The 11,821-nt window shown below is 43.0% G+C and overlaps 1 protein-coding gene across 1 annotated transcript; it reads right to left on the bottom strand.

The window, feature by feature from the left end:
- Positions 1-1,465: 1,465 nt before the first annotated feature.
- LOC139375037 (dapper homolog 1-like) lies at positions 1,466-9,130 on the bottom strand. The gene is made up of 4 exons (XM_071116407.1): positions 8,387-9,130; positions 6,221-6,350; positions 5,037-5,192; positions 1,466-4,084 (listed from the first exon to the last, which is right to left on the bottom strand). Exons 1-4 carry the CDS (start codon positions 8,732-8,734, stop codon positions 2,064-2,066), a joined length of 2,655 nt encoding a protein of 884 aa, XP_070972508.1. The 5' UTR covers positions 8,735-9,130; the 3' UTR covers positions 1,466-2,063.
- Between the last annotated feature and the right edge of the window lie 2,691 nt (positions 9,131-11,821).

Raw genomic sequence — 11,821 nt, forward strand, 5'->3', positions numbered from 1 at the left:
AATTAAGGTAAAACAGTTCCTCATGCATATCTTGTATATATATATATATATTATACATTACCAGTCAAAACGTTGGACACACCAACTCATTCAAGGGTTTTTCTTTATGTTGACTGCTTTCTACATTGTAGAATACTAGTGAAGATATCAAAACTATGAAATAACACATATGGAATCATGTAGTAAACAAAAGTGTGAAACAAATCAAAATATATTTTAGATTCTTCAAAGTAGCCACCCTTTGCCTTGACATCTTTGCACATTCTTGGCATTCTCTCAACCAACTTCACCTGGAATGCTTTTCCAACAGTCTTGAAGGAGTTCCCACGTATGCTGAGCACTTGTTGGCTGCTTTTCCTTCACTCTGCGGTCCAACTCAACCCAAACCATCTCAATTGGGTTGAAGTCGGGTGATTGTGGAGGCCAGATTTGATGCAGCACTCCATCACTCTCCTTGTTCAAATAGCCCTTACACAGCCTGGAGGTGTGTTGGGTCATTGTCCTGTTGAAAAACAAATTCTAGTCCCACTAAGCACAAACCTTGATGGGATGGTGTATCGCTGCAGAATGCTGTGGTAGCCACGTTGGTTAAGTGTGCCTTGAATTCTCAATAAATCACAGACAGAGTCACCAGCAAAGCACCCTCACACCTCCTCCATGCTTCACGGAGGGAACCACACATGCAGAGATCATTCATTCACCTACTCTGCGTCTCACAAAGACACAGTGGTTGGAAGCAAAAATCTCAAATTGGGAGTCATCAGACCAAAGGACAACAAGTCTCGTCTTATTACTGGTGTCCTGTAGTAATGGTTTCTTTGCAGCAATATTGAGCATGAAGGCTTGATTCACGCAGTTTCTTCTGAACAATTGAGGTTGAGATGTGTCTGTTACTTGAACTCTGAAGTATTTATTTTGGCTGCAATTTCTGAGGAACTTATCCTTTGCGGCAGTGTTAACTCTGGGTCTTCCTTTCCTGTGGCGGTCCTCATTAGAGCCAGTTTCATCATAGCGATTGATGGTTTTTGCGACAGCACTTGAAGGTTATTGAAATGTTCTGGATTGACTGACCTTCATGTCTTAAAGTAATGATGGACTGTTGTTTCTCTTTGCTTATTCAAGCTGTTCTTGCCATAAGGACTTAGACATTTTTGGTAAAAGACCATCTTCTGTATACAACCCCTACCTTGTCACAACACATCTGATTGGCTCAAATGCATTAAGAAGGAAAGAAATTCCACAAATTAACAAGTCACACATGTTAATTTAAATGTTTTCCAGGTGCCTACCTCGTGAAGCTGGTTGAGAGAATGCCAAGTGTGCAAAGCTGTCAAGGCAAAGGGTGGCTTCTTTACTTTGAAGAATATAAAATAACATTTTAATTTGTTTAACACTTTTTTGGTTACTACATGATTCCATGTGTGTTATTCCAGAGTTTTGATGTCTTCACTATTATTCTACAATGTAGAAAATAGTCAAAATATAAAATCCCTTGAATGAGTAGGTGTGTCCAAACTTTAAAATGGTGCTGTATATCAAAATGATATCAGCAGGTGTCAGTGATCAGAATATAATGTATATCTAGCCATTAATATTCCTTACAGACACTTAATACTCTGCTTTAAATAAATCAGTCAAATAAAGTATCGCATGTCCAAGAAGTAGCAACCAAATATATTATGTTAGAAATATCTTTAATCCAAAAAGTAAACCAAGAACATTAAAAGCATGTACAGATTTTTGCCATGTACCACAGCAAGGGTAATGTCCATAATAAATACAAAAACCGCTACATACAACAAAATAATAATGGGGGCTCCTTAGATGCTTTTCACCTTGTCCATCGTTTGTCAGAAAGTGCAGGGAGAGGGAGTCTGCTGGACATTTTGTACAAATCCTTGCATCCCAATTAAATGTTTCCTTAAACATCTGAGATTGATTTCAGTAAAGACTTTCTGTAAATAAAAAAAATCTGCCTAGGCACTTGATCTTGGGCAGAGAGAGAGTGGCCAATTTGATTGGCTGAGTCACTGCTTCCTGCCTGACACCCTGAAGTCCCTTCCTCATACAGTCGTCATCAGTTTTAGCGAGCCCGCCGATCGGAAGCGGAGGATCTTCTTCTTCAGGTTGTGAGAGGCCTTGATCTTGATGAAGGCTTTAGCCTGGGCAGCGGTTAACTCATGATGCCCAGCGCCCTGTCCTGAAAACTGGGGCCAGTTCATCCCTCCGCTTTCCTCAGAGTCACTGCTGGTGGTGCTCTCCCCCACAAAGTCCACCTCGCTCAGGCTGGACTCGCTGTCCCCGAAGCAGTTGGTGGTGTAGTTGCTCCGCTCATCCTCACTGGTGTCTACGATGGTGGAATGGAAAAGCGAAGCGCACTCTGCGGAGTACTCAGAGTCGCTGCCAGCCACATAGGCATAAGGGCTGGCAAATTTCACGTTGGAGGGTAAGTACGTGGTGGTGGAGACCTGGCCGAGGACCTCCCTCTTCTGTCTGCGGTGGGCTCTCCTAAAGGCCTCATAAGGCACCTCAGTGATGGCTTTCAGCCTTCCTCGGTTGTAGTCATGTCCGCTTGTCCTCTTGTACTTGGGCTTGGCCACCACCACTTCCCTGCCATGGTGACCATGATGCCTGGACACAGTGGACCTGGTTGTGGACACTGTGGCCGTGTGTTTCTCAAGGATCCGGCCCTCAGGAATGGAGGCAGGGATGGTGCGTTTGGCCCTGGTGGACGCCCCCCTCTTGGAGGAGACTTTGTGCACGTGTTGTACCTCCTCAGGCTGACGAGACTTCCTCATCCCTCCAGATCGGTGACCTTTCTCCCTTCCCCCTGTCGCCTCGGATAACACAGGCTCAGCGTGTGCGTGAACCCCTCGGTGTTGTTTCAGAGAGGCATTCTTCACCTTGACGATCTTGATGTTCTTGCCCGCTTTGCGGAGCTTGACAGTCTGCCTCTGGGCAGGGATGTACTGGGCACTGACCATGTGACCCTGACCTTCATCCTGGCTCTGGGAGGAAGACCCTAGACTCACCAGCTCCAGCATGGGCCTCTCTTCCTTAGTGGTCTGGGCTGTCTGGACAGAGACCAGGATGCTCTTAGGGCTTTTCTTGGGAGTGCCTGTTTTGGTGCGGTCTCTAGGGAGTGTCTGGGGGGGTTTAGTACTGATGTCCACTGGAGTAGCAGGGAAATAAGGATGCTTGCTCTCTTTGGGGGAGGAGTTGGCATTTGGGGTACCCAAGTCTTGATAATCTTTAGACAGAGGACCGGTTGCCGATGGAAGTCCTTTATAGGCTGATGACACAGACCCCTTCTTTTTTACCAGGCTGTTGGTGTGAATGTCACTGCCGTCGATTGTGGCACAGCCGTTCTGAGGTTGGCCCAGAGACTGGGACACCATCCCATTTTCTAAGAGGAGTTCCCCTTTGCTCTCCACTGACCACTGTCTCTGTGAGGTGCCTGTTCCTGGATCAGTGTTATTGGCACCACCTGCATGTAAACACATCTGCCAGGCTGGTTTGAGATCAGGAAGAGGAGCAGCAGTCCTTCCTTGCTGCTGCGGGGCAACAGTAGCCTGTCTCACACACAAGCTGCCCTGCCTCAGGATGCTCTTAGAGGGGTCTGTGCTGATGCTCGTCCGCGGCTTATTGGTCCTAATGGGCTGAGCCCTCCTCTGAAGCAGGCTGAATATATAATTGTCCAGTCGTTTGCTGGTAGGCGCATGGGAGGCAGGCCAAGAAATGTTCTGGGGCACCAGATTCGGCGGCTGCTTAAGTTTCTGACAGTCACCGAAGCCCTCGCCTCCGCTGCTCTTTGATAGCCCCCCGTCCTCTTTGAGATGGGCGGCAAGAGACTGGAAGAAGATGGGGCTCTGTACAGCCACGGCATGGAGGGGGCTGGGGTAGCGGTACACGTCGCTGCCGTTCTTGGCGATCAGGTCACAGTGGTACTTAGACTGGATGTCTTGAGTGGTGGAAGAGGCGTCCGTAGAGGGGGAGTAGGGAGCGGGGAGCGACTTTCTAACAGTCCCCATGGTCTGCTGCTCCGCACACTGATTCTCACAGTCAGCACAGCTGCCCAGCTCATCTGAAAACCACACAGAAGACAAAGACTAAGAACTACAGTACAACAAAAGACTACAGAACAACAGATGCGCCACTAGTATCTCATATGGAAACCAGACCGGAAAGAAAGAGAACGGACTACAGACACCACTAGTAATTCAAGCAACGGAAACCACCAGTTTCCGTACTATTTCCTCATTTCAACAATAACGCCACACAGAAGCCTACAGTAGTGTTGAAAGGGTAAGCAAAGCAAAGCATGCAACCTCTCAATATGCTAACGAAGGGGGCAGTTGGTTTAGATGTGTTAATGGCCCTTTTGTTTTTGTCTTATCATAGGCGTGGCTGTTAGTTAGAGCCAAGCCATCTGCCTTGCCTGGCCGGGAATCTAGCGCAACGGACAGTGTTCTGTATCCCAAATGACACCCTATTTCCTACATAGTGCCCATAGGGCTCTGGTCAAAAGTAGCGCACTATGTAGGGGAAAGGGTGCCATTTGGTGTTTCCGTCCAGTCTTTTCTCCATCATTCGTTTGAAACTGAATCAAAGTATTTTCACAACAAACCCCACTATTGGTAACAACACAAAGGAAACTATTAGTTGAACTGGGGCCAGCTGGAATGAAGCACTGTAATAAAAGATGACACTTATGTGGATGGTGGGTGTGATTGGGGTCTTTCGGGAAAGAAGAAAAGTGTTGTGTATACAGCAAAGGACAACAAAATTATTCAGCCCAGCTTGTTGCGCCTAAGATAGACCACGTAACATCAAACATCAGGATTCTGTCCTGCCAAAGGCGTAGCGCTGGGCTGTGCTGCAGGGTTGGAGTCAACCCCTTTTTAATTCATGAACTGAAATTCCTCAATGCTTCTCTATGAGGAAAAACTTGTTTTTATTTTATTTTATTGACTGAATTAAAATGAAATTCACCACAACCCTTATGGGACTGTGCTGTGAGGGCCTCTCTCTCTCACCTGCAGATTTGAGCCTTCCCTCGGAGGCACACAGTGATGTGTCGAGAGGACTGCAGAAACAGGTGCTGGAGCGACAGCTGGACAAACACTCACTGAACACAGAGTTGGAGGAGTTGGAGAGGGACCCCGAAGCTCCGTCGCTCAGCTCGTAAAAACCTAGAGGGCAGAGAGAAAGAGAGAGCAGAGAGAAACAGAAGGGACATTTTTTAACACGTTAATTTTACACCCCGCAGGGAGGGAGCTGTCATCCAACAATTTATTACATGTCAGGCTGTGGCTATTAAAAGAATTAATGCGGAAAATCTCAAGCACTTAAAACAAGGCTGGTGTAAACAGGGTTGACTAGATTCAAGTAACGTTTCTTCTATTTGCAGCGTAGCCAAGCCTACATCCATTCTAAATTCTCTGGCATCTATGAAATGAGCTTTGGAGTAGAATGGTTAAATGCTGATTCCATACCAACTGAAAAAAACTTGAGACAGATCTATCTGAAGTTAGTTGTGAACAGTTTGCGGAACACAATACATTAAAATCCACAAATCGACAATAATATACTGCACATGGACGGTACAGAATGTTCTGTAGTAAGATTCACTATGTCACACTATCCACAGTGACCTCCTTCATGAGGAATGTGGAATGTATACAACTAATAACGGGATACAGTACCAGCCACAGCTCACGGACTGAGTGTTACCATATTAGTAGTCTAAACAATGGGTTAGATAAACACTTCTCTATGTGAGATGGTAGCCCATTTATTAATATACAACAACAAAATTGGTTAACACTTTATTTGGATAGTGTGTAGAGCGTCTACAGATGGACTATCAGTAACATTTCAACTAACTATCTACTAACCTTAACCCTAGCTCTAAACCTAACCTTAACAAGCAGTTGCTTATCAACAGATAGCATTTACTGTAGAGCATTTACTTTAGCGCATCTACTGGACTATTCAAATTAAGTGTGACCAAAAATGTAGCATTGCCAGTCACTTCTATGTCATGTTTGTGTTTGCTAAGAACCCTGCCTTTGGGGGATTACACATTCTGCAGTATCCTCAATTGCTTAAGTGGAACTGACTCGCAATTGACAGATCCTACTGATAATGTCTAGTTTCCACAGGGTAACATTCTGAGGTCGAATCCTTAGAATCCATTCTATTGTAGAACTAGACTAACCCGAGCTTGGGCGGCTGTCTGTCTCCACTTGCTCATGTGATGCCTCCGTGTCCAATCGGAGGTCACTGATCTGCCTGTCCAGCTCCTGCAGCTGATTGATCAAACCAGCATCTCTCTTTCTCAGACAGTTCTGGAGGGAAACACACAGACAATAGAGTTAGTTACAGTTGTACAGTGACATTTGGTTCCTACGTAGCTATATCTATTAGCCTGAGTGCCCGTCTATTTGTGCCATCATGCCAACTCCTTGTCATTTCAAACCAAACCTGCCAGGCTACCTGCCGATCCATGACCGAGTTGGCAAGAGCACAGACTGATCTGGGACAAGGGTCTACAGCTCAATCCAATTCAGCGTTGTTCTGTATTGCCATTGACAAGAAACAGCATGTTTAGCCACCTATTTTTGGTTCCATTTCTGATTAAATCCATAGCCTTGCATGTTGGTTACTTAAAGTGGGGCTATAGTCACTGTGCTGCAAGTGTTCCGCGTCTTAGCGAGACTGTGTTGCCCTACCGGAACCCATTAACATCCCAAACTAAATTAAAATCACATCATGGGAGATAAACAACTCCTCCCTCAAACATGCGGGTTATGTGGAACAGCCCGGCCCGGGTCACATATGACAACAACCAAATCGTGTGGTGGATACATTCCGCCATTCTGCTCTCGAGTGTGGTTTGAATTCAAAGACCAACTGCAAATGTCAAACCTGAAGGCTTACTGACAAGTCAGACCCTATTTAAATGCACTACGTTTGTGACAATTAAGTGGCTTGCAGACCACAGACATAGGCTACATTACTCCCAAGTACCAGCTAGCCATCTAGGTAGGTCTAGCTATCCCCTGTGCATTATACATATTCAGTTATACTATTTGAGCCATAACTGAGGCCAGTAATGCAACACACACACACACACACAGATTCCAGGCTATATCAAGCTGCAGCACTTCCTACAGCGCAGGGCTGTAGCAGACTAGCGGGACATAAAACCAGGCCTGGTGACAAGAGGCAGAGGGTGATTAATGTGATTAATGTGCTCCAAACATGCTATGGCTTCAGAGACCATTTTCACACAATGTACCATTTTCAAAAAGCAGAGGCAGACACAATGGTTGTTTTACTGAATAACACCATCCGCATACTGGGTTGACAGGCTGAGTGTGAAATGGTCTGAAATGATGGAATGAGGTTGAAAACAAATATGATTTAATTTAGGCCTACATTAAATCAAAGGGGTAAGGAGATGTTGTGATATATATATATATATATATATATATATATATATCACAACAACATTCACGACTTTCCCTTACCGCCTAACTGAACCCAGGTGTGTTTGTCTGTTTAAATGGCCTAATCTCAAACGACCAGCACATAATTACCCGGCATCCTTTAACAGCAACGGGGTGTGGTAGATCTGCTTGTAAAAGTTAATTTCAGTCGCAACATCCATTGTAACTCATCAGTAAATCTCATTCAAGAGGCTGGACCCCCTCAAAGTTAGATTTAAATAACACTCATTATTTTCTAATAGCCATCCTGCTATTCCCTCCATTTCATTATCTGGGAACCAACATCGTTTCCTTTAGACGAACAACTAGTGAATCTGCTTGCATTGGGATACGATGACATATCTAATACCGTAATCGTTCATTTATTGTAAATGGTAAATAATGTTCCATTGAACTTTTACAACATTAGTCTACAATTTGAAACAGACTTCTCTTGATTTGATCTGTGAGTGAAATAAGGATAGAGGTGGTAATGCTATTAAAAGGCCCAAAATGAACTAATAAAACTGCCCGGAAAGTAATCTGGGAATCAAATTTACAGGCCTGTTTTTATTTTAATCTTGTATCATACTAGACATCTACCTCATCCTTCGACAGATTTGCGCCTGCCCTGAGGAAGCACAAACTCAACGTGTCCAACGGTTATTATCAGTAGGCCGGGCGTGCGTCCATGGAGCTGCGACTGGGTCAGAAAATAGACCGCTGGGTGAACAATTTGGATCGACTCAAACCAATATTAGAGTAACTGTTTTTTGTATTTCACGACATCGTTTGAAATGTAAACCAAAATAGCGGACCCAAATTAATCAAAGATTAATGTTATACAAAACACAGCGGGAGTAAAGAAATGACATTTTATTAAGTCTACATACCAGTTGTTTTCTTAGCAATAAAATGTTTTCTTCTAAAAGTTTTTCCTCCGAGTTCAAGTAATTCTCCTCATGCGTAACGCACATTGGATCTTCTCCTGGTGATATAGAGTCCTCTTGGCGATTCAACACATTTCTGACCAGTAAATCCTGCCGCTGTCGCAAATATTCCAGCTCTCCAAGACCCGCTAGAGTGGCTTCCAATCTCTCCCGAGTTCGCACACGACCCATCTCTTCCTCCATTATTTCCCTGGAGCGCGTATCGCATTCTCTCCTATCCCGCATCTGTAATGTGTAATCCTTGGAGACCAGCATTTCTGCACCAGCAGCCGTTTGTTTCATTGTATCCATCCAACAAGCGACAATGATTTACAACATATAACTGGCAACAGCGGGCCACATAATTTCACTGTGAAGAGTTTAGAAAATCATGATGTGCATCAAAAACGTTGACCGGTGGACGCACATACCACGGTCTAACCTAACCGACCACTAAATTACTTGTCCATAAATTCTGTATTTTGAAGCAGTTATCCCGATACAAACTGCGTGCGTAAAATCGGTCCTTTTTGTTGTCCAAACAGTATCCGGGCCTCCAAAATAAAACAACAAATCTCAGTGCTTTTCAGTTTGAACAAATCGAAAAAAGTTGCATGGTGAAAACGACAAAGTTTTAGTGTAATGTCAAATAGGGAGTGTGTAGCTATTTCTCTGTCAAGCAGGTCGCAGCGTTCTGAGGATAGTGGTGAGTAGCGTTGGACCACCTCTCTCTTTAGAGACCCATCTACTTTCTCCGTGGTAGCAACATGTCTTAGTGCCTGCCGGTTCTACGTTTCGCCCCTTCTCCCTAATTCGATTCTTCTCTCTTTCTGTGATATATAATAAAACCAAAAATAATAATACCTTGGAGTTTCACACGTGTGATTGTTTTCATCTTTTACAGATAACATGTGCTTATTAAATATAATTCGCGTAACAATTGCAAGTAATAACTCCCGCGAGCTGTGATTCTGCTTTGAGCCTCGTAGGCTATTGAATCTAGATTAGGCTACATATAAATTATAAATCAATCCGTTACAATACATGATAAAACAACTATTTAATGAACAATTTCCCGTTTCCCGTTTGGAAAAAGTGTGACACATTATTAGGCTAGGCCTAATGGAAAATCTGATTTGAAATTCAAATGGAATTAAAAGCTAATTGCGTTTAATTAACAATTCATTAGGCAATTACGTTATGTTTATTATGACATATATGGTCTGCAAAGGATGTGCCTTTTTTCAATGAGAATGACGTTGTACTAAAGATGAGGGCGCCCTCCTCTGTTAAGAAACCACAGGGAAGAACAGCTTCCAGGCTATGTCATAGGGAGCGCATTTAACCCTATCTGTTATTAATATTAATATGACATTTTCTATAGATAGATCTATGAATACATACTATTTTCATGAAATGTAAAGGAGAGGGTTTATCAATATGTAACTAGTTTAAAAACAGTTTCAGTAATGGTCGTTGTAGGCCTAATCAGTCCGGCATTAAAGTTTACGGTGTATGCAAATAACAATTGACCAGAGAAGCTATAACAACCAGTCAATATAGCCTATCAGAATATATGATCCCTTTATAAACAACCAACCTTATTTTAGTCCCTTCTTTATCTGAGTGGTGTGCATGAAATGAAAACATATAGGATTTCAATGCTAGCCCCTATCACTCTTAGGTGACTATTCATCATCTTTACTAATGATGTGTGTTTACCCAGGGAAGGTTTCAATACTATCCTATCACAAAGGTAAGGACATCATGTCTGAAGATCTTTTGTGAGCAAATTTTAAACATACAGTCAAGCCCAGAATATCAATTTAAACAGCACTGTAAGCAGCTGCTATCCCCACAAACACTTATTTTTCTTTCGTTTTCTACATTTGTACATTGCTTATTAGGGTTCCCGGTGCTGGTTGGTCCAAATATAAATCAAACTGTTCAACAAAACATGAAATCACAGAATCCGTTTTCTCTATTTGAAAAGAATGATAATGAAGAAGAAGAAAAGCCCCGATAGAAAGCCCCGATAGAAAGCCCCGATAGAAAGCCCCTCTAGCGGATGCAGTCTCTCTAAATTGGAATCATGATTTGCATAGTTGATGGATTAGCTCAGATGTTTAGGAGCCAGCAGTTCCCATGCAGGCTAATTAAAAACACAGAAACACATCTCTAACCTGTCCCAGTCAGAAGAGCACACACAGTTTACCTCATAGACAGTTGTGTTTGATATTAGCTGAACTGATTTTCTGCTTGTGGAGTCAGGACAAACACACACGCGTGTGCACACGCTGTAAAAACAACTTTACAGTAATGTACTGTTAAACCAATGTTTATTTGGAATTTACGGTAATATACTGTACTTTTTTTAACAGTAACTTACAGGTAACTGGCATTAAGTTACCAAAAAAACAACAATTATTTTAATTTTAATTTTATTTTTTACATTGCACACATGCACAAGCTTATATCAAACACAACTGTGGGGAGAGATTTCAGGGAAACACAAATGTAATCCTTCTCTCTAAACATGACAAGGGATTTAGGAAATTGGATTCATGGATAGCTCTATGAAAAACAGATGTTTGACATAGAAACTTGTGTCCTAAACAAACATCCTCTGGACGACATGTCATCATCCAGCTAGCATTCCAACAAACACAGCAAGCAGCCTGAAGGAGAACGAGAGAGGGAGAGAGAGAGACAAGAAGAAGGGAGAATCAATTCAGAATTGGCAACAATGAACCATAAGTTCAGTGTGTGTCTCTAGAGGGGTGGGGTAATACCATTTAAGGAACAGGGGGAAAGACAGCCTGGGGATAAATACAAACACCTTAATGAGATCAGTCAATGGAGTGGGGCCCTTTGTGCTGCGCTCTCTAATCAAATCCCATTGGCAAACAACAACACTAGAACACTCCAGCAGCATGTCAGACTATGTCACTGTCAGCCATATTCACATTTTATTTAACCAGGCAAGTCCGTTAAGAACAAATTCTTATTTACAATGACGGCCTAGGAACAGTGGGTTAACTGCACTGTTCAGGGGCAGAACAACATATTTTTACCTTGTCAGCTCGGGGATTCAATCCAGCAACCTTTCGGTTACTGGCCCAATGCTCTAACCACTAGGCAACCTGCCGGGAGTGGTTGATTTTCCATGCAAATATGTTTTAGTATAGCACTACTTTAATTAGTACAGTAGCTCCACTTATTATGCAAAACATAGTTCCATTTCCTTAAAGGCCCAGTGCAGTCAACGTTCAGTTCTTCCTGTGTTTTGTATCATATTGTACAACAGTTGATGAAACTAACACTGTAAAAGTGTGAACATTTTAGATCAGTGTTAATTCCTGATCGTTTCTGGTTGAAAATACAATCCACACAGTCAAG

The sequence above is a fragment of the Oncorhynchus clarkii genome, chromosome 19 (genome assembly GCF_045791955.1).
Source record: "Oncorhynchus clarkii lewisi isolate Uvic-CL-2024 chromosome 19, UVic_Ocla_1.0, whole genome shotgun sequence".
Taxonomy (NCBI): Eukaryota; Metazoa; Chordata; class Actinopteri; order Salmoniformes; family Salmonidae; genus Oncorhynchus; species Oncorhynchus clarkii.

Excerpts from the sequence above, each read along its gene's own strand:
- LOC139375037 (XM_071116407.1), bottom strand. The coding sequence starts at position 8,734 with ATGGATACAATGAAACAAACGGCTGCTGGTGCAGAAATGCTGGTCTCC. Across the intron at positions 6,351-8,386 it reads TATTGCTAAGAAAACAACTG|AACTGTCTGAGAAAGAGAGA; the intron begins GTATGTAGACTT and ends GTTTCCCTCCAG. Across the intron at positions 5,193-6,220 it reads AGACAGCCGCCCAAGCTCGG|GTTTTTACGAGCTGAGCGAC; the intron begins GTTAGTCTAGTT and ends TCTGCCCTCTAG.